This window comes from Batrachochytrium dendrobatidis (assembly GCF_000203795.2).
Source record: "Batrachochytrium dendrobatidis JAM81 unplaced genomic scaffold BATDEscaffold_13, whole genome shotgun sequence".
Classification (NCBI taxonomy): Eukaryota; Fungi; Chytridiomycota; class Chytridiomycetes; order Rhizophydiales; genus Batrachochytrium; species Batrachochytrium dendrobatidis.
In genome coordinates this window covers 275980-302965 of record NW_006281111.1, presented here as the reverse complement: position 1 = coordinate 302965, position 26986 = coordinate 275980, and the positions used below count along the sequence as shown (strand labels likewise).

General features: G+C 38.2%; 8 protein-coding genes across 8 annotated transcripts; 4 read left to right on the top strand and 4 right to left on the bottom strand.

The window, feature by feature from the left end:
• Positions 1-81: 81 nt before the first annotated feature.
• BATDEDRAFT_91506 (uncharacterized protein) lies at positions 82-544 on the top strand (the record flags this gene model as incomplete). Its single annotated transcript, XM_006681754.1, has 3 exons — positions 82-159; positions 239-305; positions 408-544. 3 exons carry the CDS (start codon positions 82-84, stop codon positions 542-544), a joined length of 282 nt encoding a protein of 93 aa, XP_006681817.1.
• A 601-nt stretch (positions 545-1145) lies between these two features.
• BATDEDRAFT_27399 (uncharacterized protein) lies at positions 1146-3326 on the bottom strand (the record flags this gene model as incomplete). Its single annotated transcript, XM_006681607.1, has 6 exons — positions 1146-1196; positions 1235-1351; positions 1430-2230; positions 2313-2857; positions 2979-3078; positions 3225-3326. The coding sequence occupies 6 exons, from the start codon at positions 3324-3326 to the stop codon at positions 1146-1148; spliced, it is 1716 nt and encodes a 571-aa protein (XP_006681670.1).
• Positions 3327-6752: 3426 nt separating this feature from the next.
• On the top strand, positions 6753-8260 carry BATDEDRAFT_91385 (uncharacterized protein; the record flags this gene model as incomplete). Its single annotated transcript, XM_006681753.1, has 7 exons — positions 6753-6896; positions 7074-7259; positions 7363-7430; positions 7512-7670; positions 7760-7891; positions 7990-8085; positions 8150-8260. Exons 1-7 carry the CDS (start codon positions 6758-6760, stop codon positions 8258-8260), a joined length of 891 nt encoding a protein of 296 aa, XP_006681816.1. The 5' UTR covers positions 6753-6757.
• Positions 8261-13518: 5258 nt separating this feature from the next.
• Positions 13519-18871, top strand: BATDEDRAFT_17667 (glycogen phosphorylase). Its single transcript, XM_006681550.1, has 25 exons — positions 13519-13753; positions 14271-14320; positions 14443-14734; positions 14834-14857; positions 14962-14994; positions 15129-15218; positions 15322-15617; positions 15719-15872; positions 15946-15964; positions 16044-16105; positions 16191-16239; positions 16314-16392; positions 16477-16523; positions 16594-16691; positions 16788-16963; positions 17060-17146; positions 17237-17308; positions 17384-17501; positions 17565-17717; positions 17797-17919; positions 18017-18211; positions 18305-18352; positions 18464-18507; positions 18569-18630; positions 18699-18871. The coding sequence occupies exons 1-25, from the start codon at positions 13555-13557 to the stop codon at positions 18754-18756; spliced, it is 2628 nt and encodes an 875-aa protein (XP_006681613.1). The 5' UTR covers positions 13519-13554; the 3' UTR covers positions 18757-18871.
• A 51-nt stretch (positions 18872-18922) lies between these two features.
• On the bottom strand, positions 18923-20087 carry BATDEDRAFT_30647 (translation initiation factor 6; the record flags this gene model as incomplete). Its single annotated transcript, XM_006681638.1, has 4 exons — positions 18923-19114; positions 19293-19731; positions 19843-19939; positions 20078-20087. The coding sequence occupies 4 exons, from the start codon at positions 20085-20087 to the stop codon at positions 18923-18925; spliced, it is 738 nt and encodes a 245-aa protein (XP_006681701.1).
• A 411-nt stretch (positions 20088-20498) lies between these two features.
• Positions 20499-22910, top strand: BATDEDRAFT_30646 (mitogen-activated protein kinase HOG1; the record flags this gene model as incomplete). The annotated part of the gene is made up of 11 exons (XM_006681637.1): positions 20499-20560; positions 20660-20707; positions 21281-21410; positions 21528-21574; positions 21664-21811; positions 21894-21982; positions 22051-22151; positions 22233-22271; positions 22350-22429; positions 22499-22577; positions 22651-22910. The coding sequence occupies 11 exons, from the start codon at positions 20499-20501 to the stop codon at positions 22908-22910; spliced, it is 1083 nt and encodes a 360-aa protein (XP_006681700.1).
• A 65-nt stretch (positions 22911-22975) lies between these two features.
• Positions 22976-24568, bottom strand: BATDEDRAFT_91381 (uncharacterized protein). The gene is made up of 8 exons (XM_006681701.1): positions 24391-24568; positions 24069-24151; positions 23858-23955; positions 23748-23784; positions 23566-23641; positions 23430-23500; positions 23204-23288; positions 22976-23089 (listed from the first exon to the last, which is right to left on the bottom strand). The coding sequence occupies exons 1-8, from the start codon at positions 24515-24517 to the stop codon at positions 23025-23027; spliced, it is 642 nt and encodes a 213-aa protein (XP_006681764.1). The 5' UTR covers positions 24518-24568; the 3' UTR covers positions 22976-23024.
• Positions 24569-25105: 537 nt separating this feature from the next.
• On the bottom strand, positions 25106-26534 carry BATDEDRAFT_27391 (uncharacterized protein; the record flags this gene model as incomplete). The annotated part of the gene is made up of 2 exons (XM_006681606.1): positions 25106-26249; positions 26368-26534. 2 exons carry the CDS (start codon positions 26532-26534, stop codon positions 25106-25108), a joined length of 1311 nt encoding a protein of 436 aa, XP_006681669.1.
• Positions 26535-26986: the final 452 nt, after the last annotated feature.

Here is a 26986-nt window from a genome sequence, read left to right as displayed (position 1 = left end):
TTGCTAGTGCAACTGGCCACGTGATGATCCAACTATTGAAATGCATGGCAGTTGATCTTGACAAACCAAGACTCGATAAACATGGACAACGAAAGTGCTCATAGCCAGACCGAAATGGACAAGATGCCAGAGGAACCTACTGTGGATTTAGCTAACCATGTGAGTTCAATTCCAGTGGGTTTCAAGTGATTCGCTAGGCTTCACTAACTCACTTGTCTTGAAATATCAACACTGATAGGTCGAGACAGTATTGAAGCAGCTTCAGTCAAAGTTTGAAAACATGTCCAAGAATATCCTTACAAAGAGTAAGTTGGGCTTGAATACATGATCGAATGCAATGTCAATTCACTGCTATAAGTGCTAATTCTGAGATTCGGACATGCTATTCCATCTATTGTCTGCATTAGTGGACACTATGGGTTCTCGTCTAGACGAGCTTGAACGGTCTCTAGGTGGATTAGTGCAGGAGGAACTTTCTCAACCACAAACTATGACTCCACCTCAGCCCACCACAGTTACTATAGACAATAATGATAAAAATTAACCTTGACAGCTTTTTACTATTCATTGATACGGGGCGGAGATTTTCTTTTTTTGCGACGCTTGGGGTTGCATGACATAGATGGAGATCCCATTCCCTGTAATGACTTTTCCTTCTTGAGCAATAGTTGGTATTGGGTCAGTTCTGATGAGATCGATTGTGCAGAATGGGTTGTGTTCATCTGAGCGACCGTATGCATGTTTTCACGATCAGATACTGGACTGTCGAAGATATGTGAAGATTCTGAAAGAAGAGATGGCAATCTTATTTGATTGTCTGCAGATACCTGCTCGAAATTTGAAAAAGCATGCATGTGTGGGTCTTGGTTTGAAACCAGGAAGCCACTTTTGCTGGACAAGATCGTATTTACATCTGGCTCGGCCGAGTGCACATTATCGAGATACTCCCGAGACGTCAAACTAGAGCCTGATTCATCATGGCGTTCTTTTTGAAATATAATAGTGTTTGTATTTTTAACACTACGATCGGTCAACAGTTCCAAACACCATGATAAGAATGATAAGATGCGCTGAATGATATTTTTCCCCAGCATTATCATGATAACAATCAAAAAATTGGCTATAATATTTCGGTTAATCTAAATTTATATTGATCGTGGTATACATTCAGAAAACTCATGGGTCAGCTTGCTAGACTAAAAGGTACATAAAAAGTACAAACTGAGTTACATACCTGAAATTCTAGAGATTCAATCAGCGAGTTGACAATATAAAGTTTTTCGTCTAGCTGTCGCACCTTGTCTTTGAGTACGTTGTCGTGTTCGGACATTCTCTTGGCAAATAGCTCAAGCTATAAATAGATTACATGTTAGCATAATGATAGCACTATGAAGCTGTGTTGCGACTATAGGGTATATGATAACATTACCATGGTTTGAAAGTCTAAATCGTATCCAGCTTTGTAAGAGTCAAAACGCTTGCCCACAATACTAGCTTGCAAAACCTCGAAATTTTCAAGCCGATCATTCAAGTCTTGGTAGTGTTTTTCTGTGCTAATGAGCTGGGACGCAATGCTTTTTTCAACAGCTGACAGTCTCTTTATGATGTTTTTAAATATGCTTTCTTTTTTTCCAGTGAAGGAAGGCTGAACGCTTGGTGTTATCCCAGGTATAGATGTGTGACTTAAATCAGTCAATTCTGAATTGGACGAGAGGGTTGAGGTCGTGTCATTCTCATCAAGTACACCAGAAGTGCTAGTTGTCAATACTATGGAAGCAAATTCATCTTTTTCGCTTAAAGTCTTGTCGTGTCGTGTTTTTGCCGATTGGTCAAGTTCAGTTTTTGTATTCGATCGAGTCATCTCAGACTGCAGCGATGTTACAGTTGGACTGTCGTTTAAAACAGTCTCTGGCATACTGGTGTCGGAATAAAGTTTTGTAGATGTTTTTAAAGTGCAAGATGTAGTGTCCTTGATATCCAAATCCTGTGACAAAGGTACCGAGTCTTTGCTCAACGAAGCGTCTCCACTATCCTGCTTTGGAACAATCGGCAAAATAGTTTCAGTACCACTCAAGTCATCATCATACTCATCAGCCTTGACATCCTCAATCATTCTTGTCCCGTATACTTTGAGCATTGTTAGTGGACAGTAAAACTCTTGTCCAAAATGAGTCAAGAATTCGATTCTCAAATACCTTGCCCAAAAAGCAGGATGGTCTATTTTAAAAATCTAGCGTGCAGTAGTAAATCAAGGTCAATTTTGATGGCCATTTCAGTCAATGGGATTCAAACAGTCGAATATTGAACTCTACCTGCCGTTCGCGCGAGTTTTCTCCCGTAAATGTACCAATGATTTTCCAGCCAGTAATCGGTGGATATCGATCGGCAACATAAACTTTGAAGTCTTTGAATATAGAGGAGAAGAATTCCAAATTTGCCAACATAATTGTATCTACCAGAATGTCTTCGCATAGCTCGACTTCGACAAACTTGTTTGTTGAACACTTGTTAAGCATATACTGATCTTTGCTATTAGATAGAATAGCCGTTGCTGATGATGCCTCGGGATTAACTGCGCGAACAAGTGCACCACAGTCAAATGATGCGTAATTGAATCGCTCCTTTTCATTCTTTACTTGAGGGGGTAGATGTGCTGATGGCAGCGACGGCTGAGTTGGACGCATATCATCAGATGAGGTAGTTTTGGTAATTTGGTTTGAATTCAAGTCTGCGATTGCATTGCTTTCAACTTCAAATGATGCTATTGATGTTACATCGGAATTGGTAGATTGTGTAAAATCCAAGCTGTCTGTCAAGGAGTGCTCAATCTCATTTTTTGGTAGTGAATCTGTAGTGTCTATAGATACAGAAACAAGCACAGGCGTAGAAATATAGCTAAAAGACATTACTACCAAACCATTGAACAGATTAAACTACTTGCAACTATGCAAAGCATGTGAAACCCAGCATCTACATACCACTGACAGATCCTGCAGTACTTGAATCAGATCTTGTTTCAGTCAAGATATTTGAATCAATATTTGTAATCTGGCTCGCTAGTGACTTCAATGTGTGCTCCTTTATCGGGCCATGGTTAGCATTCTGCAGTGTGTAAGACGGGACTCCTGCATTTGTATTCAAGATTGAAATAGACAAGAATTGCCAATGAGCTCCAGTATCAAGACCATTATTGACATCCATGAAACACACCAACAAGAACATACCAGAAACAGCTGGATCTTTTGAAGTTTTTTGATCATATTCAGACTGGCTACTAGGACAGCAGACTGGGGCAGACTCGAATGAAACTTGAAGTGGAGATGCATATCTGCATTTGGAAATATGTAAAGAGTTGCAGTCATGTCTAGAATTCAACAGAGGAAACCCACTTGGAAGTGAATAGAGCAACAAGCAAAGCATGTATATATCCATTCTGCCCATAGCATGTGCAACTTGAATCAGCTATGGCTTATCCACCGCAATCGGAATGTTGGCTTTTCTGAATAGCAAAACGACGCTTGAATTCCAGTCTTGCACTTCCAACTTGGTCAATTCGCTGTTTAAAACATCAACTTATTGTTGCGTCTGAAAGCATTCGCATTGAGCAATTACAGTAAAATGTCTTGCATTTCATTGAAATCCAATGAAAGAAATCCATGACAGTTCCATGCCATTCAAATTTACTAAACATTGTGCCATATCAATCCGAGAAAAATGAACATCAGGCTAATAACATTCAATGTTATCTCAAATCTTGGTCATTTTCGACTCTAGCATTCCAAAAATACGGTTTATTGTCGAGTTCAAACACGATTGGCAAGTCAAATGCAACAATCGTATGAATGTCAAGTCTAGATCCAATAAAAACTAAATCACCATTACAGTTGACAAATATCTAATATTGATATATCAGCCTTGGTCAAGACACAACACGTTGTATCTGATATCAAAAATTAAACCTTTAATAATGAACAATATCAATAAAGACATTTTTGTACTCTTGATAGGTGGCTACTTTTAGAAAAAGTGGTGAAAAGGTAAAAACATATAGCCATTGCTATTTTGGGTTATCTAAACCTCAAGTCGATAGCTTTTCAAAGCGCTTACGAAATTCTTCATCAAATAGTCCCAAATCCTTTTCATCTCGCAATACTCCCTAGAATAATACGAGCCATTATAGTGTAAGAGATATTTACAATTAATGATACAAAACTCTATAAATGACAGCACCAATGACTAGCTTTTACCTTTGGGAGGAATCCAACAAGCTTGGATGCATGTTCAAGAAGCAGGCGCTGTCTTTCTTGTTCAATGACTGTTTGGCGATACTTCTCAATTTCAATCTCCTTTTGAGCAACAATACGCTGATTTTCAATATCCTCTTGAGCCCTTCTATGGCGATCTTCTACTAAAGCGTCAACTGCACGCTTGTGCTCAATCTGCTTCATTCGCCTTTTTTGTTGGTTAATTTGATCAAGCTTGTCATCTTCGGCAAATTTAAGCATCATCTAAATTAAAAATACATAAAAGGTTGATAGATAAGTCCATATCAGAGAATTAGTGTAAAGCATGCTTTTATATTAGAGGCTCTGCCAAGAAATGTCAAAATGCCACTTACTTTGTGTCTAAACTGCTCTTCATCAACTCGCTCCTCCTCCATGCGTCTTCTCTTATCTTGCATTTGCATTTGGTATGCGTCAATCAGCTCTAGACGCTTCCGAATTCGCTGTTCTAGCGTATCTTGATCGCGTTTACGAGCGACTGCTTCTTGTTCTTCCTGTGCAAGATCAATTCGTAGCTCTTCCAACTCAAGTTTTTCTTTTTCTTTAAACTGTATTTCAGCAGCAAGCTTTATCAAGAAAAAACTGTGAGCTCAACTAAAATAGACATCATACCAAAAGTTTGCCAGACAATATGAAAGCAGTGTGAAACAATTTCGACTTACTTTATCGTATATAGCGTTCTTTCCAGCAGCCACTGTTTGCCTTTTATTTTCAAGAAGAGCCTCGCGCTGATATTGAAGATGGGCATACTCTTGAATGCGCTGATTTTCGAGATTTTGACGCTCCTGTTCCATTTGACGCCAATGCTCACGTTCTTTCATGAAAGCCTCAATAAACTGCTTGGTTTCATTCTGCTTTTCCAAGCGCAGATTTGATTCACTGGTCATATTTATAATTTAAACCCAATATTAGTGATTTTATAGATAGAGTTGGTTCGACATCAAGTAGGCATACCGCTCGTTTTCTTCAAGAATTCGTTTAACAATCTCGTCAACAACAGCCTTTTCTTTAAGAAATTGCTCATACTCCTGCTGCTTCTTAACTTCTGCCTCTGCGAGTTGATTATTCAGGGCTTGATGATATTCTATGTTTCTCTCTTGTGCTTTACGTTGTTTGTCTACCTCTTTGGCATACTCTTTATAGGAATGAGCATTCATTTCCGCAATAACTGTATCTTCTTGAATCTATATTGATAAGAAATATACCAGTCGGCCGGTTAATGGTACTTTCAACAAAAACACCAGGAATGGTCGTCAGTATCACTTACTTTGGATTGCTTTGAAATCAACTGTTTTTCTTGTAACTGAAGTGAGCGCTCCTTGTTCATATAAGCATAGTTTAATTTTTTTTCCAACTCTCTCAATTCCACGCTATTTTCACGGATAGATTGGCGCAACTTTTGCTCCTTCACCCGCTCATGTTGAATGCGTCCCATTTCTTCTAATAGCTCCTCTTCAAATTTGAGGTTGTCTTTGATATCTTTTTGACGTTGGTCATCCTATAGCACCCAGCAATCCGTGGTTGGGTTGTCATTACATGTTAGCAAGACAATCTCAACACCGTTGATTCACACACTAATAGTTTTTTCAATTAACCCATTTCAATCAATTTACCTCCATTAAATAGTTGTATGTCTCTTGCTCCTGCTCTTGAAGCTTTTGCGCACGATGAAGGCGAACTTGCTCAACGCGATTGTCAGAACTCAATGTTGTCTTGATGAGCGTGTCCCTCTGTAAATGCTTTACCATGTCCTCGCGCATGTTTTGTTGACGCCTGCTCTCCCTCTCACGCCTTTCTTGCATTGCACGGCGGGCAATAGCCTTTGAATAGAAAGGCCGTTGTCATAGGAGTGCGTTGCATGCGGTTATCCGGCATTGAACAATAAAGTACAGATGGCATGTTTAGATTCCAAGAATTGAATAAATTAGCACACTATCAATGACAGTTGAATACTTTTAAAAGAGGGTGGTTTGATTTTAAGCATATATTAGTGCAAACGAATTAGCGGTCATTCATATGGCATACATTTGAAGAATTGGCAATCATCTGCAGTCTTTTGAGCAACAAGTTGCAGGCTTGGATCAAATCGAATTAAGCAGCATGTCACGTGAACTGTTAGTTCACTTTTTGACAACACTGCCAAGCAATCAGATACGAATCTGTGCTGAATGAACCGCATATGGTCAAACGTGGTGATTAAAGTGGATACAAATTACATTGAAAAAAGAATTCGAATGTATTTTCAAAAGCTTAAATGATTTGCAGTCTCAGTGTTTAAATTATAGCAAACCAGAAAGCGTAATGACACTTTCAGTTGGTTAATAGAATGATTCCAGCAAGATTATGCTGTTAGGCTAGTCATATTCCGATTGGAATTTAAAGCTGTTAAAACTAGCCACGTGATGTCTGCTATGCCACTAAATAATCGGACTTTTGAGCCTTGCATATTGCATCTGTCTTGAATCTATTCAAAAATGGTCGTCATTCATGTCAAACGTGCAGAAGATTCTATGTTTCTGTTTGAGGCTCCAGTAGTCTCTGATTTGGCTGACCTTGTTCCTTCTATTGCCACTATTTACAACCTTCGTCTGCGTATTGGTCGCCTGCTTTCATGTACGTTTAATTCTCTGATTTGAATTGGAAAAAGTACTCGGAAATTCAAACTATTGTACTTGTAATGTTGAGTTGGATAAATAACAAACTAATGCCATTGTATACATACGTGTAAACAACGTTGATGCTATCATTCATACACCTATTGTAATCCTTGCCATTCAATGGCTCATCTAGGTGCCGAGGAGTTTATCAAATATGGTCCATTGAAACCAGACAATGAACAAGGATACACTGAAGAGCAGTTGGAAAAGTTTTCGAGTCCTGATACTGAACTGCCAGATAAGCCTAGAAATGAGATCTATAAGAACGGATTCATGTTTTATGATAACCCCGACCCAAGTGGTCGACGTGTAGGTCAAGGTAATGTCAACGATACGCATAGTCTATTTGGCTGTATGTTTGAAAATGCTATTGGGTATATAGTCATTTTAAACTATTGGGTTTGATTACTATCATGATTTAGCAATGGGAGAAGCAGCTGCCAATGTGATTGTCACAACACTCAACGCCGCCACGGATGCAATCTCAAAAGTAATTTGGCTTGAATTGGGCTTGTTGATCAAGCCATTCTCACTCATACTAATGACATACATCCCATTGTGTATCAACTAGGATCAAATCACTAAAGGAGTTTCGCTCAAATTGGATGTTTTAAAGTCACTGTTGGATGACATTCGTGGTGCGTTTTGCATTGTGCACCCAGAAGGATTTCCAGAGTGGGAACCACTTCGCGATATCTTAGAGGACACTGAGGATCTATCTGGAACAGCGGTCAGTGTAGTATATATTTCCATATTGCTAAATAGCTATATTACTAGCTATTAAATTGTTGCTTATATTGTCTGCATTTCAATTTTTAGGCTTCAAAGGAAATTATAGATTCAAAAGACGCCTCTATTTGGTGGGCCAACAAAGAGCTACAGCGAGAGAAGAAACTGTGCGACTATATTGGTAAAAATGATAAAACTAAGATTATTGTCAAGCTACAAAAGGTATAAAGGTTTGATTCATTCAACATTTAAATATTCTGCTGATATACCGTTAAATCAATGTTTTATCTACTTTTAAATGACATTGCTCAATTAACTAGCGAGGTCAGGGACCGCCACTGCGAGAAGCACCCATTTCTGAGCAACAACAGAAAGAAATGATGGCGTATTACTACAGAAAACAGGAGGAGCAAAAAGTGAGTGATATGGGTCACAAACTCGATGATTCAAATTGCTAATCAAAACGTGTACACAATATAGAAACTCGCAGAGAATGATGAAGACGAGTATCTCAATTCCTCATGGGCTGACACCAAAGCTCTTAAATCAGCTTTTAATGGAATGCAGGGTGTCAAGTGGAGAGCCTTTTAAATGTTAATGCGTGGCTATTTATGCATTCCAAAATAAAACATCAAATTTTATTATCTAAAGTCTCTGCAGTGTAGTGATCTGAGTTTATGGTAGTAGAACGACGAGGTTTTGTGCAGATAACATCAAGTTCATCTCCAGCTTTCTTTGTGAGCTCGATACTATACGAAGCGTTTGATCTCTGATCCAATTTTCTGTGTGATGACCTTGCATAGCCTGTGGTTTGAAGTGCAGTCCCATAGTCTTTGTCTGAAAATAATTGCATGTCAGCATTAACAATCTAGAAACTTGGTAATTGAGTGAAAGTATTTAGCACAAGGTTTACCCATATTAAACTGTGTTCCAAATTGAGCATGAAGCTGCTCAGATCCCACCCGAATATGATCTGGACGAAATTTAGCCGAGTATAGTCCGGCATTGACTTGTTTTCGCTGGCGATCATCCATGTCAAGTCTGTCCAGCTCCGATAGCACTTTATCGCGTTTCTAGCAAGTCACAAAATACTGTTTAGTCCTGATTTCAATCTTTTAAACAAGGTGATCAATCCTAATCTGAACAACCAATCAACCTTATTAAGCTGGATTCCAACAATAGCGCGTTCATGTCGCACTCGTGCATTTTGATCAAGAGTTTGCAGTACTTCACGTCGGGCATACAGCTGTTGAGCACGAGCTTGATGTTCTATCACAGCTACAGCCTTGGCATTTTTTGAATTCTGAGCCGGGTGGTGTGGCTGCTGGCATCTAATAACAGCATATTCACGATGAAGGCTTGAATTATCATAATTTTGAGGTCTGTGCTGTAAGGATCTATAATGGGTTTGAGCCAACGGTTTAGAAACAATCTCTACAATAGGAAAGCTTGAGCGTTTTTGTTCTCGATATTGGTTAGCAACAAGCCGTGCCCGAAAAGATTCTTGTTGTTGTACTGAATGAAGGATTGCATTGCGAAGAAGAATTGGCTCAATACGATCATAATGTTGACGACGTTGCTATACATCAATGACGGCAATTAATAAAATCAACCACGACAAGCCGCAAATGTAACGATTCCAAAAAACAATTTTTGGTGAGGCTCGTAAATCTGAAATGCCAAATCATCAGTACATACATGCGAGGCAGCTACTCTGCTGCGAACTATTTCTGTTTGTTGACTTTGTGCAATAGACTCGAGTAACTGCTGAGAACATTTGCGCTATAAACACATGTTGAAACGTGAGAAGCGCAATCAACAGATTGCCAGCATAAAGTCAAACTCAATCTATAGTAATAAAAGCATACTTTATCCAGAGATTTGAATGATGCATCTAGATGAGCCTCTCCAATACGCTTAGACATCTTGTCCATCAATTCATGCAAATGGTTCTCTTCCTTTTCCTTGTCATCGGACCATTTGACCTGAATGTCCGAAAGTATTGATATTGCATTGAAATCAGTCAAATGTTGATATAATGAAATAATGAGATGGAAACATAGACATGCTGGTCTAAATAGCATATGGCCCAATGTTAGAATTAGAAAAGGCACCTACATGGAGCTTCTCCACAACATTAGACCACTCTTGGCCGCTCTGCTGTTTAAAGTTGTTTCGTCTTTCTGCTGCCAGTTTCTTTTCTTGAGTTCTAACCTGTTATTTCATCCAACATCAGCCTTCAACTGCAACAAATTGGCCATAATCAACAGAATACTCACTTGACAAATTCGTTCCAAGCGTAGTCTTGTTTTTTCCTCAGTCTCTAATCTTATAGATTCATTAGGACTAACATAGATGAGTTTACCTACTGATGATTTTGGGAATTGGCTCATTTGCAGCCTATTCACGCAAAACGAAACACTAAAAATAAGATTGGATAAAGATGGACAAGCCTGTTGACACTTACATAGACAATATCGTTCATTCTAATTCAATATCTTGAAACAAACTTGTTTCAATCCCAACAATACTTGAAATGAAAATCAATCTATTCAATTCTTGGCTCTATTAAAACTGTTGTGCTAACTAGTCTCGTCAGATGGCAGATATACACGCAAAGTCTTGATCCTAAAATTCATACAAATATTTGAATCAAAGTCGATCCATGTAGTTTGTGTAAAGTTTTAAAATATTGTTACCATTCAAGAAACGATAAAGTAAGGTGCTTGCGACGAGAAAACTGCTCGCCAATCGTTTCAATTTGTTGATTTCTATGCACTGCAGTTGCAGTAGTGTTACAAACTTCGCACTTGATGACGTTGTAATTCTCTTCCTGTATTGCCTCGAGGCAAGATTTACAAAATGTGTGCTAATGGGAAAATAATCGATTTAATATAGCCAAAGATTTGAAACAAACTTGATTCAATTCAAGCATCTGATACTTACCCCGCATGGTGACAATGTCATGGGGATTTTGAAAAACTTCAGATCTCGGGGACATAAAAATCCAGTCTAAAACCACATGTTACTCAGTTGTGTATTGGTGCAAATGTACAATATAGCCTGCATACCTCCATGCGTTCTTCAGCCAAAGCGTATTCTTCCATTCGACTTTTAATATCCAATTCAATCGCCTTGAGTTTTTCCATTCTGGGATGAAATTGCTTTTTGGACAAATCTAATACTTGCTCTCTCAGCACTACAATTGGTTAGAATATCAATATAGCAAATAAAGTAGTGAAAAACTATGTATAGTATGTCCAGTATCAGTAGTGTTTTACATGTGATGTTATCATCTCGTATATGCATCTCTTTAGCAAGCCGATCGATTTCATCTAAAAGTGACCTTTCCTTGACTAGTTTGTAGCAAGCCATACCGTGTATAATAAAAACAACACCATGTAGATACCATTAGCTATAAATGCAATTTATCTACAGGACTAAAGACAATGATTCTATACTTTGTGATTTTTTCTCTGTATCATCGATAACATCGGGATCAGTCGTAAACACATTAGATTTTTCTTTTACAATATCTGCTTGCTGTATTGCATGATTTTTTTGAGTTTCTATAACAATTAAATGAGCGTAAATAAAACCAATGTGACATGTCTTATAAACAGTTCTATTTCAGATTTTGGTAGATATATCACCAACCTTCACTGAGTTGCGCGCTCATTGCCCATATCTGCTCCTCTTTTCGTTCTAGTTTCAACTCGTATTCATTGATAGTTTCGTTGATCTTGTTCAAAAGATCTGCAATGTTTTTTTCCTTTCGTAATAAAACTGCCTCGACATTTTTGATCCTTTCTTGCAACTCATTCTTAGTTTTTTGGGTTGCTGTCAATTCATTTTGGAGTTGTTTCTTATTTTTCTAAAAGAGCATCCATGAAATTTTAGCTGGAATCAGATGGTTAGCACAGTATAGCGGCACTTTTAGAAACCTACCAAAGCAAACTGACATGCATCTTTTGCCTCTGATAGTTCAAGTGTGAGCTCCTCATATTCATGCCGTTTGAGATCGTGGTTCTTTTTTACTATTTGATAGTTGGACGTTACTTCCTTGTTTGCATCAATAAGTTCCCTGTGTGGAATTGGTTTTAATATGATGGGCGTTTGGTAAGATATATCGCGTATTGCGAAATAACCTACCTCAATCTTCGTTGAAGTTGTGTATTTTCTTGCTTTAGGGTTCCTTCTGACTGGGTAAGATGTGCATTCTGTTGATTTGCATTCCTGATAATTGAAAAGATATTAGAATACGCCAAACTGACATAACGACCAACATATAATCATACAAGAGATTTTTTTCCAGGTCGTCAATTTTTCGCTCATGTTTGATGGATTCTACTTTGAGTTCGTTGATTTTATAACTGAGCTGACTAGAGAATTATGTCATTACAGCAAGCATTTTAACACACTTGGTTATATACTGACAATAGATTCAAAGCAAGACACTACATGTTATGTTGTTCGAGATTGCCAATGGTGATATCCTGCTCACAAATGCGCTGTTTACGTAATTCTTGCTGCGTCTCCTCTGATACAACCGATCTATGTACATATAGCAGCTTGGCATTAATATTATGCTGAATTTTTAAAAGCGAGTTGGTATTTTTACTTTTGATATGCTTCATATTGATCTCGGCAATCAGTGAGCTCTTTTTTGATAGATTGGCATTCCTTTTCTGTATCAATTCTTTTTCTGGTTTCTTCCAATAATAGTCTTTCTGCCTCTTCTCTACAAACACATAGTACGTGAACAAGTCAGTTTATAAACACATTACCATGAAACGATGCCAATATTCGACAAGCACGTTTTTGTTTAATAATGTAGCATACTATTGAAAGAGTTGGTAGTAAAAGCAGACTCAACTGTGAACGTGCATATCTGTGATCTGAAATATCTTGCTGCCTTAACCGGGCAATCTTGTCATTTTTGTCCAAAATCTCGGCTAGAGTTGTAGGAAAGAATACCAAGTTACAAGACTAGGTCAATCAAGTATTTTGCTTCAAGATAAACTGTACCTATGATATTTTCCTTTTCAGTCGTCAACCTCATAATTTGCTGTTGTGCCTGATGATAATCACGCACATGCACTAGATTTGAACTATATTAGCGATCTTGATATAAATTGATATAAAAGCCAAGTCGTTACATACTCTGGTTTAGCTCATGCATTCTATCGCAATATTGTTTAAGTTTTCGAAGAGCGTATCCACCTGTGTGTTGAATAAGAGCATATTGATGCATATATTTACTATAATGTCTGTTCAGATATGATTGAGATACGTTGTTTAGTCTAGATTACCTTTTAGAGTTTGCTCTACAGTGATTTCTGGAGGAGTGACACTTTCTTGAAGACTCATTTTAATATTAAAGTTGGAGCCAGATGGTTCAGTAATAGATGAAAGTCTACTTCGATTTGAGAGTAGATACTGTTGACCTTGCTGTGATGACTGTATTTGACCAACTTGCTGCTGTAACTGAGTAGGTTTTTGTGAAGACTGGAATTGCGCGATGACTGGCAACATCTTGATATATGTTAAGCTAATTAGTAGAAAACACGATTTAAATTTTGACTTGACGAATCAGGACGTGAATACATAAAACTGAATCGAGTTTTGATTATAGAATTGTATGAATGATGCGATAATACAGTGAATGGAGTGATAGATTCATGCAAGTCTTGATACAGTTTGTATAAAACAAGGTTTTTCATTTAGAGAAAGTCAAGACTGAATACAGTTGGAAAACACGATAGTTTAAGACAGCAAGTGAATCTAAGCAGATCCAAGTACAATCCGTCCTGCCGTTTATCCACCTTTTCAGTCCATCAACACTCCATATTCATCCTTCTCTTTTATCCACCCAATCATCATTGATGGCCTCGGTTAACCAAACTCCTGTCCAGCCTCGTACTAACATGTCCAAGATTGGCTCTACTTCAGCACAGTCGTCATCATCGCTTCCACGCTCTCGCTCTGCGACTGGCCCTTCTGGTGCAGGCTCTTTGCCTACCTGGAAACCCTCGCCTGAAGTTGCCAAACTGTGGAAAGATCTCAATAAACCACAGGACGATGGTAATCAATCACTACACTTTTGTACTGCTGGATAGTCTGTATTGGCACATGAATCAATCTACTTGGTTCTGACAGTACTCTTGTATGGCATGCTTGGAGTCTGATCTGGAATACCAAATCAAATGGTGTTGCAATCCTATTCAGTCTTGTATGGATGGCTGGTTGATGTACCCTTGCTATTCATTCAGTTTACTCTGTTGAGCAAGATCAGACATGTCGAATAGCAATCTTCACTCGACAAACGAGTGATTGATCTCACTGTTTTGAACCAATAGTGTCTGCATGGCATCACTCCATAAAGATCTCGGAATCATCTCAATGTCATACTAACCCTGCATCATATAACGTGTATTGGGAATCTCGTACACTCCACTATTCATATTTAACCCTGCACTATTATCATTAGGCTAGCCGTGATTCTTGGTTTTATCTCACTTTCAGGCTATTCTCTATCCTTTGATATGGCTTTTTTACTGTGCTAATTAATTGAATTGCTTTCTATTTATTGACATAATAGATGAAAAAACTATTCAGCTTTCATTTGTGAACCATGTTACCAAAACCCTGGTTTGTCTTCATCGCTCTTCAATTCATTTGCATCGCTTATATTGCTTCAGCTTTATAAAACCATCCAATACATGTGAACTTCAATTGTAACACAACCATGCATGTGATCTTGAAATAAACAGGCTCGTAGCGCCTTTAACATGGACGATGTGGCTGCATATCAAGCTGTTGCACTTAGTGTGCGCGATCGTCTTCTTGAGCGATGGAATACTACCCAGCAACTTCATTCCTCAAAAGATCCAAAGCGTGTCTACTATCTGTCGCTTGAATTTTTAATTGGAAGAACTCTTGACAATGCACTTCTTAATCTTGATCTGAAACCAGGATACAAGAATGCCATCTCAAAGGTTGGATTCAATGTTGAAGACCTTATTGGAGAAGAGTGTGATGCCGCATTAGGAAACGGCGGTCTAGGTAAACCGATATGTCATTTGAATTCTGAAACTACACTTTACTTTTCATGACATACCATGGCTAACATTTGTTGATAAACGTCTCGACATATGCTAATAGGCCGACTTGCTGCTTGCTTCATGGGTAAGAAACATCGCATTGAGTTCAAGTTTCTTTAAAGTGCTCGAGACTAATTCTGCACGTTTCATGTCTATAACGAATACTTTAATTCTGACCCATTTAAATAGACTCTCTGGCTACTCTGGACTATCCAGCTTGGGGTAGGTTGAATAGATATAAATTTAGATAACTTGATTGGACTACTAAAAAACCACATCATTTTTGTATAATGCTTTGGATATGTATGACATAACTGTACTGTAAATCTTATTTTGGGTTTTTATATCTGCTTTAGGCTATGGTATACGCTATACATACGGTATTTTCCAACAGCGTATCGTTGATGGCTATCAGACAGAATATCCTGATTATTGGCTTGCATTTGGTAAATTTTATTTTTGAAATGTCTGACGTTATCTTGGATACTTGGTCCAGCCAGTATTATATATTTGGCCATTTCCGTACATTTTCTTACACACTGTGTTTAGGAAATCCTTGGGAAATTCAGCGACTTGATGTTGCTTACGAGATTCGTTTCCGAGGACATGTGAATAAATATTCAGATGATCAAGGTAACCCTCGGTTTTCGTGGGAAGGCGGTGAAAAAGTCATTGCTATTGCATATGACTATCCCATCCCTGGCTTTGGAACCAAAAATACAATCAATATTCGTTTGTGGAGCTCCAAACCAACAACAGAATTCGACTTTGCAAGTTTCAATGAGGGCAACTACGACAAATCTGTTGAAGAACAAAAGGGTGCAGAAAACATTACATCCGTTCTTGTACGTACTCTATTTGCTGACTGTCGTATAATAGATCGCCTCTAACCTGAATCATATTAACCACTCTCTACGATTGATTTAATCACTTTTGTTGGAATCAGTATCCAAATGACAATCACACGGTTGGCAAGATTTTGCGCTTGAAGCAGCAATACTTTTTTGTATGTGCCACGCTTCAGGATATCATTCGCCGATTCAAAAAGTCATCGCGTCCTTGGTCAGAGTTTCCCGACCAGGTTGCCATCCAGCTGAATGGTAAATATATATTGAGCTTATTTGAATCTGCTTATACTCACTTGCTAATTCAATATGCTGATGAAATCAACAGACACGCATCCTACTCTCGGGTAATACCTGTGCATCTGCAGCTGATGTTTGTTAATATTGCTTGGCACTCATAACAATCCGACTTTTTATTTTAAACAGCATTGTTGAGCTGCAGCGAATTTTGATTGATGACGAACACTTGGCATGGGATGAAGCATGGGGTATGATACTTTGATATACTTGTAGGGTTAAGCACATTGTTTATACGCGACTGACTTAATTTTTACCCTAATGTCTAATGAATAGATATCGTTACAAGAGTATATTCGTATACCAACCATACTGTTTTGCCCGAGTAAGATACTGACTAAATATGTAGAGTTTAACTAGTGTGCCGCATATAATTAATTTGTTTAATATTGGTTTTAGGGCACTTGAAAAATGGGCCGTGTCTTTAGTTTCGGATCTCCTTCCTCGACACATGATGATTATCTTTGATATTAACCTGGTATGTCATCAAACTCGTCGCTCTATTGTCCCATTGTAACAAGTATCATGAAGAATCAAGCTCTAACTTTTTAATCTTTTATAGTTTTTCCTGCAAAGTGTTGAGAAAAAATATCCTGGTGATCGTGATCGGTATGTAGTTTTTGACCTGTCGATGATGCTTCAATTTTATTGACATGCTAAATGCTGCTGCTTTGATCAGTCTTCGTCGCATGTCTATTATTGAAGAAGGGCATCCTCAATATGTCCGTATGGCATTTTTGGCAGTGGTTGGTTCTCATTGCGTAAATGGTGTTGCAGGTGTGTTGGATTGCAATTGGATTTAATCGCGCTATGTTTATCTACATATACGAACTTGTATTTACGTATGATTGTTTATTTACATAACTTTGTCAGCTCTCCACTCTGAGCTGGTCAAGTCACAGCTATTTTTTGACTTTGTTGAACTTTTTGGTGCCGAAAAGTTTACCAATGTCACCAATGGTGTGACACCTCGTCGCTGGCTGCACCAGGCAAATCCATTGTTGAGCGATCTAATCACTGAAAAATTAGGGACTGACAAATGGCTTTCGGTAACATAGTATAACTAATTGTCAACATGGTCTGGCGTGCTTGCTTTCAAGTCATTGGGTTGCAGTACTGATTATTTAAAATGATTTGTTTTTTAGCACCTGAATCTTTTATCGAATCTCAGTAAATTCTCAACTGATGCTCAGTTCCAGAAACGCTGGATGGAGATTAAACGCCTTAACAAGGTATATACGTTGATAATATGTGTGGTATTGATTTTTTCATAAAAGCATCAAGCATACTCATATTTTTGTCCAACATTTTTAAATCATCAGATTCGACTTGCTGATTACATTGCATCTGCTTGTGGTATCAAAGTTTCTCCTGACGCACTTTTCGATGTTCAGGTTTGTGCTGAGCAATCTTTACAAATCTGTTTTATAAAACCTTGTATTGTCTTTTTTGTCTAATGCCATGAATAGTGTAAGCGACTGCACGAGTACAAGCGTCAATTTATGAACATCATGGCTGTCATTTATCGCTACGAGACTCTCAAGGCAATGCCAGATGCTGAACTGAAAAACGTTGTTCCTCATGTTGGTACGTGTAATCAGTATTAATTGGTGCATGGCTACGCACAGAATAGCTAACCATTTACTATAGTCATCTTTTCTGGAAAAAGTGCGCCTGGCTACTACATTGCCAAGATGATCATCAAGCTGATCAACAATGTTGGACGGGTGATCAACGATGACAAGCAAACTTCAGACTATCTGAAGCTTGTGTTTATTCCCAATTACAATGTTTCTTTGGCAGGTATGTTGGTCATGTATGATTAGGGAAGAGACCTTGTTTTTGATTCAACATCTTTTATAACTAATGAATATTTTTGTAGAGATTATTGTTCCAGCCAGCGATCTTTCTCAGCATATTTCCACTGCTGGTACTGAAGCTTCGGGAACCTCGAACATGAAGTTTGTATTAAACGGTGGTTTGATTATTGGAACTGTTGACGGAGGTAAGTGCAAGCATTGTAACCAATAAGCTATTGTTTGACCTTGTATATTGTGTTTTTGAATCTACTAATTACTTTGTATTTTTAAATATACTATTAGCAAACATTGAGATTGGTGAAGAGACTGGCGAGGAAAACATTTTCCTATTTGGCACTCTTACTCCTCAAGTAGAAGACGTGCGTTATCAGCAGACCTATGGTGGCGGCACTGTAAGAGATCCAAAACTATCTTCCGTTGTTGACAGTATTCATGCTGGACACTATGGCGACCCAATTATTTTTGAGCCTCTTCTTAGTGAGTCAAGCTTGTAGTACTCGACTGATGTTGGAATATTTTAGAAATCCGACTGTAATACATTTATTTGACACTGACTCGTTTATTGAACAGACACTCTGCAAAGCGACCACTATCTGCTACACAAGGACTTTACCTCATGTAAGAGTATTTTACTTCAACTCTTGACAATATTGAGTGATGGTTTGAATTCATTTTACTTGCGTGTTAATCATGATTTTGATTCTGTGATGATGGCGTGCATTAAAATAGACATTGAGACGATGGCCAAGGTGGACAGATGCTTCAAGAACAAGGTAAAGTATTTGACTTTTAGTATGATTACAGTTTAGATTAATAACAAAACTGTACTGTTAGGCTGAATGGGCAAAGAAATCGATTGTAGCTGCTGCCAGTATGGGAAAATTCAGTAGTGATCGGTAAGCCATGATTTTTGAGTGTTGTTTAAACAGAAGATTGACACTTTATACTCGATCCAACATGACAGATCCATTGAAGAGTATGCCACTCGTATCTGGAATGTGAAGCCAGTGCGTGTGCCATGATGATTTCTATACATTGGCTCTGAAGCACGACGCTTCTACTGGTACGTGGCATCCAAACGCACCATTGAAACCAGATTAAGAGTAGCAAAATGAACTTGATATTAAACTTCCATTTACATTCTGGGTTGCCGAAATGGATTCAAAAAACAAGAGTTTATTGAAAATCTTATGCCATGCTGTCAATAAGAGAGTCTCTGATTTCGTTTACAACATAAGTGGGTCGCTTATCCTGCAACCTGAAGATGCTTTCGATTACAGAGAGCTCTGTGCTTGTGGTGTCGAGACCGGCAAATGCACTCCAATCGTTGACAATCAGTCCACTTCCAATTAAATCCGAACCACGGTTTACTGTTCCAGCCTAGTGATGTTGCAACGTCATGTCAAGCAGATCCACAACATATAGTGAGAATAACGAGTTAGTTTAGATTCTTCAAAGACAGCCAAAAGGACTGAATGCAGTCCAGTCAACCCGTGCTGACTCGAGTGTTGAATGGTATGTTTTGGGAGACATGAAATGAGTCATTCGACACACTTACCACGAGAGGGATTTGCAGTAGCGACGAAAGCTCGTCCTGATCCTCGACGGATGTTTTGGGATGGACGAGTCCACCTTGGTTGCTCAGGGAACAATAGCTACCCACTAGAACATTACCAGCTATGGTTTGGCGAAACACCTCAACCTTGAGGGTGTCTGCAATGATCTCTTCAGTTTCTCGGTCAATATCTGGATGAACCAGTGCAACATAGTCATTGCATGCAATCACATTTCCAAGGGCGGACAATCGCTCTTCAATTCTCTGAACTGCCACAGCATCGGGGAGTGAGTTGCGGATATGCTGGAGTTCTTGATCAGTAGTGGAGTTGGGGAGCAATAAACCATGTCGGTTACCAGCACTCAAACGACCAATAATGCGGTTTCCTCCAATCGATGTATGCACAATAGGAACCACATCAGCAAGCTCGCTCTCAAAAACACTGTCATGACAATGGATGGGTCACATTACGCCAGTTGATGGTTAGATTCAAGCCTTTCTATTCTATCAAAGTTCATTGCATACATCAAATTCAGGCTGAATGCTACAATACCTATAAAAGTTTTCAGATCCACCAATTGCAACAAGGCAATAGGAGTTTGATAGCTTTGCAAAGGCACCAATATCATTGGAATTCTCGAATTGAGCACCTGTAAAGAATCATCAGATCGAATGGGTTAACACCAACAGTCTAGACATGGCCAAACTAGAGCAAAAAAGCACCACTATGTTTAAATAGTATTTTTGAAAAAATCAATGCATATAGCGAAACCAGCTAGTCAACTTACGAACAGCCATGTTTGCAGCAATAAATTGGAATAAGACAAGCTAACAGTAATTGAACGTAAAAAAAAGAACTCGCCAGTTTATCAACAATCACGTGAAGATAAATTGACTTTTAGTTTTATTGACTAATTCCATCTGCAGACAGATTCAAACAGCACGAACAAACCATCTGCAGTGTATGCAACACTAATCGACCAATTCAAACCATATTTCAACTACTAACAACACAGTCAATGCGAATATGTGCTGGCAGATCGTGTCCAGGCTGAAATATTACCATTAACTGCAGATTCTGCTTTTGCATTCGTTGTAAAAATGGGGTTGAAAATTGTTCTACTTGAACAGATTTAGTATCGGTTTGAGTTGATAATCTTATCAACGACCCCCGCATTGCATTGATCAATTCTATCAACAAACACAACCATGGATGAAGATGATTGTACAACTACTGCACTTTTTGGTACCACCTTTGAACTCCCTGCGAGGTGAGTGACGAATAAATTCATACCAACGGGCTTGTAAATTGAACTCGTCTGATTATACTCAACACCTTGTACCTTGATACTACTTTTTATACTCTCTAGGTATATACAATTAGAAGCTATTGGAATGGGTTCATTTGGTTTAGTCTGGTAGGTAGTTTTATTCAATTGTTTGTGACTGGAATCTGACTACATTGTAAACCCAACTTGTCTGTCCTTTTTTACATGCATTGCACAGTCACTAGATTCACTCATTACAATCCAGATATTGCATTTGATTGTTTTCAATCAAACCTGTACAACCTTCTGTATTATAGAATTACATATATTGTGCACCAATTCAAACAAACAGAGATTTCAATCTCGGCAATACAATGGTTGTTTCCATCAATCACCCAATGTTTGGTTTCAATGAAAGGAGAGTTGAAGATTAAACAACTCAGATTTACTGAAACTGTGACGTGAACATTTGTTCAGTTATTTTGATGCTGATTGCTACAGAAAACCCAAAAACATAATGTTGTCCAGTAAATTTGGTAGATTAGCAGTCTAATGTGACTTTTAGTGGTCCATCTACATGAATACGCCTGTAATAAGGGTAGCTTGACTTGTAAGCAATTGTGCACCATCAATCCGCACGACTAATGATTTAAAATAACAACGATTGGTTGTTTAAATCCAATCATTATGCCTTGTACTGACTTGGAATCTGTCATCATATAGCTCTGCTTTGGATATTGTTTCAAAAGAACGACGAGCAATCAAAAAAGTCACAAAGCCATTTCAAGCACCAGTACTAGCAAAGCGGGCATTCCGTGAACTTATGCTTCTTAGACATTTAAATCATGATAATGTAATTTACCTTGTTAAAAGAAATGTGATGCGCATCAGGCTAGACTAAAAGCCATTTTGAAAATAGTAAACCACACTAATACCAACTCACTGGTTTAATTATTCTTAAAATTTGTAGGTAATCTGCCTTATAGACGTTGTTCTATCACCATCTAAAGATGATCTGTATGAAGTCGTGCAACTTTTTATTGGCGTGTATATGTCAAATTTAAAACTATTATTTATGCAAAGAAACTCATTTTCTATTCGTGTAGCTATTTTATTACAGAATTGCTTGGCACAGACCTTCAACGTCTGCTGAGTGTCAAAAAGCTTGAACCACAATATATACAATACTTTGCCTATCAGATCTTTTGTGGGCTAAAATATGTACATTCAGCCGGCGTGGTGCATCGCGATCTGGTTAGATAGCATGCTGTTTTGTATTTGAAATGGCTAAGCACTTGACAATATTTAATCCGACTTTCCACCTTTATGATTTTAGAAACCGGGAAACATTCTTATTAATGAAAATTGCGACCTGAAGATTTGCGACTTTGGACTGGCTCGTGTGACAGAATCATTAATGACTGGGTGTGATAATGCTTTGACTATGGTTTTTTAATTCATGTCTGTTGAACTAAGACATGCCATTTTTACAGTTATGTTTCAACTAGGTACTATCGTGCACCAGAAATCATGCTGACCTGGCAAAGATATGACAAGGCAGTGGATGTTTGGAGCACAGGGTGTATTTTAGCAGGTATGGTTCTTGAACTTTTGCATTAATAGTATTCTTTTATACACACGCATATTGCTTTTTAACAAACTGTATTTGGTGTAGAAATGATTCACGGCATGCCACTGTTCTCTGGAAAAGATCGTGAGTTTCCATTGAGGGTTTTTTATTTTTAGGTAGCATATAATTTGGTACTTGTACTAAGCATTCGGTAACTGATAGATGTGGACCAGTTTGCTCAGATTGTCGAGGTTCTTGGAAGTCCACCCGACTATGTTATAGATGCCATCTGTAGTGAAAATGTAGGTTTAATTAGCAACTGGTTGTATAGTCTATTGTTTTTAACCATTATGCTTTTTGTTATTTTCCAGACTCTTAAATTTGTACGGGCACTTCCTCAACGAGCTCCCATCTCGCTTTTTGAAAAGTTTCCCAACTACGATCCCTTAGGTTGAACAGTCATGAATTGAGTTTTACTACCATGTAGAGCATTGAATGCATTATTAACACTTGATATTGCTAGCTATTGATCTTTTGTCAAAAACGCTTGTCTGGGATACCAAAGAACGTGTATCTGCTAGCATAGCATTGAGCCATCCTTATTTTGCAGCATTTCATGACCCTGATAGCGAGTCAGACGATGCAGCACCATTTGACTGGTCATTTACTGAAGTAGATATCTCTCCAGCAGAGTGGCAAGCTCGAACAATCAAGGTATATGATGACTGGCATCTAAACACTTGTCTAAACCCAAAATATAAAGCTAAATCCAATGACGTGTAGGAGGTGGAATGCTATCGTACCAAGACACAAAACTTGCTTCACCATTCGTCCAATGTTCAAAATTTGCAATAGAAACCTGGTCTCATTTTATTAGAAATCAACAAGATGAGAAGTTTAGACAAGTTTCTTTGTAAGAAAGAACTGTCTGAGGTGGCGAAGCTGCCAAACACCAGTAACGCCTGTATTTCGTAAATCATTACACATAAATATTTAATACATATATTTATCCAAAACAAGAATAACAGATGTACAGCTATGCGTTCCTTTAACAATTCATGTCGACACAAACTTACCGAGCACAACCATCTGCACAATGGTCCAGCGAACGGCAGATGAATTAGCAAGCTCGCTGCTATCTCTAAACTCGGCCTCACGTTCCTGAAAGTAGGCATAGTATTGATTAGTAAATAACAAAAACCTAGCGTATTTGCCTGAGATACACAATCATTGAGTAAACTTTGAAACTGAACAACTGTCCAGTCAATCCAAATAGGTGTCAAAATGGATCATCACACATACTCTTTGATGTTTCATTTCACTGCGAATATACTGCACATTACTGGTCAGCTCTCTGATCCGGTTCTTGAGTTCTAAAAATGAATCCCACGTTAGCGGAAACCAGTTGCAACATATGACATGTCGATCCAAAACTAACCATAATACGATGTTTTCTTGACTTCGGTATGATCGGCCTCTTCGGAATTATCAAATTGGATATCCAAGTACAATTTCTAATTTAAACAAAGATTTAGGGTTGACCAGAACAACAACCACATAATTCATATCGTGAAAAACAGTGTATTCAACAATACAAGACCTAGAATCTAATCAACTTACCGAACGAACTGAAAACCATCCATCTGAAGTAATAGAGCTAAAGTACCAAAAACATCAGATATTGGTAAATCAGGAGCATACGAATTTACACGGAAATTAGATCAACATACAGACAAATCTGGTGATCACCGGCATCAGCAGCAGTAAAAGTGAATTTCCCTTTGTGTGCACCTTTCTGATCTACCAAGTTATGTTGAGTAGCAACGGACTATATTGATTCAAGTATGATTTCCGATCAACATGTATTCTTGTTAGCAAAGCAACTGGTGTAGCCAAAGCTGTAGAGAAAAGATACAATATAGCGATATCTGACCAACTTACAAAAACTGTGATTTGGACTTTGGTCTGAGGGTTTTCAACAAAGGTATTTGTTTGAGAGTTCCACAGTTCAGAACTAAAGGCGCCTAGAAAGAAAAGCTCATTTAAGCATGAATCGAACAAGTGTCCAACGAATGTAATCAAACATCAGCGGCATAACCGATGCCAGGATTGTGTAGAATGCAGTTTCTGGAGTGAACATGCTTTTTGGATAGCAGTAAACTACGCTATAAGATATTGGTTTTGGAGAGTAATGCATGTGCAGATGTACATGTTGCAACAAGAGAATTCAAGATATGACAATGGTTTAGTATCGAATACATACCAATAATGCTTGTTCCTGCTGGAAGATCCTCACTAAAGCACTTTCGCTCTCCTGATTCCAGATAAAAATGCAGACCAAGAACAGTCTGTGCAAGTAGCACCAATGCAAGAATACATGGTTTGAACATGGGTGATGAATGGAAGAAATCGATAAACTACAATTGGATTCAACACTCGACTGCTTTGGAACGATGGTCGAATATTCGTGTTTTATTACAAATTCCAACTCGACCATTTACAGCGTCTTTACACAAAATAAATTCCAATCAATTTCATGAGTCAATTGACTGATCGATATTTGTTCTTTAAACTCTTTAGTTGGCTGGTTTTTGTCTAAAAAAAACTAACCACATTTCTGTTTCAATTCTTCAAATCATTGAGTAATCACCAAAACTCTTGCATTCTTAGATTACAATCATTATCTTGAACTAAAACATGAATCTATTCAATACTACGATCGTATCAGATATTCCTTGGTTGTATGTAAAGTCAACATGTTCAAATCACATCGATTTAGTTAATTATTGAATTTTTATTCGGCTTTAAAACTAGCCAAGAATAGATAAATAAATAAAGAATGGTTTAGCTCATAATGACTGAGATAATATGCACAAGGCACCAAGACAATAAGAAATAACTCGCGATTAGCAAATGTATCAGCACAGTATTAGATCCGAGATACATTTTACATTGAAAGTATGAGTAAATTAGCCAGATTATTTTTCATAACCATATGTTTTTTGGTAAGAGTCCTTGCCGTAAGAATCGTAAGACTTGACTTTCTCGACGGGTTTATCGTAATGAGTATCCTTGTCGTAAGAATCGTAATGAGCATCCTTGTCGTAGGAATCGTAAGACTTGACTTTCTCGACGGGTTTATCGTAATGAGTATCCTTGTCGTAGGAATCGTATGACTTGACTTTCTCGACGGGTTTATCGTAATGAGTATCCTTGTCGTAGGAATCGTAAGACTTGACTTTCTCGACAGGTTTCTCGTAGTGAGTATCCTTGCCGTAGGAATCGTATGACTTGACTTTCTCGACGGGTTTCTTGTGGTATTCATCGGTTTTTTCAACATCATCACCACTGCGCTTGTAGTACTTGCTGTAATCATATGGTTTTTGGTAAGAGTCCTTGCCGTAGGAATCGTAAGACTTGACTTTCTCGACGGGTTTCTCGTAATGAGCATCCTTGTCGTAAGAATCGTAATGAGCATCCTTGTCGTAGGAATCGTAAGACTTGACTTTCTCGACGGGTTTCTCGTAATGAGTATCCTTGTCGTAAGAATCGTATGACTTGACTTTCTCGACAGGTTTCTTGTGGTATTCATCGGTTTTTTCAACATCATCACCACCGCGCTTGTAGTACTTGCTGTAATCATATGGTTTTTGGTAAGAGTCCTTGCCGTAGGAATCGTAAGACTTGACTTTCTCGACGGGTTTCTCGTAATGAGCATCCTTGTCGTAAGAATCGTAATGAGCATCCTTGTCGTAGGAATCGTAAGACTTGACTTTCTCGACGGGTTTCTCGTAATGAGTATCCTTGTCGTAAGAATCGTATGACTTGACTTTCTCGACAGGTTTCTTGTGGTATTCATCGGTTTTTTCAACATCATCACCACCGCGCTTGTAGTACTTGCTGTAATCATATGGTTTTTGGTAAGAGTCCTTGCCGTAGGAATCGTAAGACTTGACTTTCTCGACGGGTTTCTCGTAATGAGTATCCTTGTCGTAAGAATCGTAGTGAGCATCCTTGTCGTAAGAATCGTAAGACTTGACTTTCTCGACGGGTTTATCGTAGTATTCATCGGTTTTTTCAACATCACCACGCTTGTAGTGCTTGATGTAGCTATAATAATCCCTGGAGTTTAGTAAAATCACAGTTCAACAAAGTCAGTAATTAAATCATGATTAAGAGCAGACTGATATTCAATCAGTCAAGTTTGACGCGATTGTATTCATGTACTCAAGATGCTTACTTTTCGTACTTGGAAACACAACCACCATAAGCAGAACCGTATGTTCCATATTGATCGCAATCATGCTGATCAGCAACATAATAATCATCACTCCCATCATAGGACTTGATGTACGAGCTGTCGGATGAGGCAGTTACGACAGTGGAAACCACAGCGAGAGAAACCATAGTGGCGAGCTTCATATTGAAAGAGTTGGAAGGATTTAAAGAGTAATTAATAACAAGGCAAGATGAAGATAATAATGAACGGCTGAAACCAAGCTATTTAACCTCTGCTGTCAATCCACTACAGTGAGATATGATTCACACCGTATTATGATGGATGGCATAAAACAATCATAAAAGCTATTAGACAGATGACAAACATCAGATTAAATTCAAGATTAGTTCACAAGAGTTTGGATACGAGCAAATACACATGAATGTCAAGTATCATCTGTCAGATTATCACTACAGTCATTCACGCCAAACTAAATACTAAATATCAATGTCGTATAATAAACAGCCAATTTCATGGAATATTAATTCTCACTCAATTCGCTGGATGTCAGATATGAGTTTATAAGGTTTGACAACGTCAGAACAAATGAATCCAATATGTGGATTGCAATGGACGAGTC

What these genes read in the sequence shown, in the direction of transcription:
- BATDEDRAFT_17667 (XM_006681550.1), top strand. Translation starts at nt 13,555, where the DNA reads ATGGCCTCGGTTAACCAAACTCCTGTCCAGCCTCGTACTAACATGTCC. An exon ending in ATTAGGAAACGGCGGTCTAG is followed by an intron (nt 14,735 to 14,833) that starts GTAAACCGATAT and finishes ATATGCTAATAG; the next exon opens with GCCGACTTGCTGCTTGCTTC. An exon ending in TTATCTTTGATATTAACCTG is followed by an intron (nt 16,393 to 16,476) that starts GTATGTCATCAA and finishes AATCTTTTATAG; the next exon opens with TTTTTCCTGCAAAGTGTTGA.
- BATDEDRAFT_91381 (XM_006681701.1), bottom strand. Translation starts at nt 24,517, where the DNA reads ATGTTCAAACCATGTATTCTTGCATTGGTGCTACTTGCACAGACTGTT. An exon ending in AGCAGGAACAAGCATTATTG is followed by an intron (nt 24,152 to 24,390) that starts GTATGTATTCGA and finishes TTTTCTTTCTAG; the next exon opens with GCGCCTTTAGTTCTGAACTG. An exon ending in CAAGAAAACATCGTATTATG is followed by an intron (nt 23,501 to 23,565) that starts GTTAGTTTTGGA and finishes ATTCATTTTTAG; the next exon opens with AACTCAAGAACCGGATCAGA.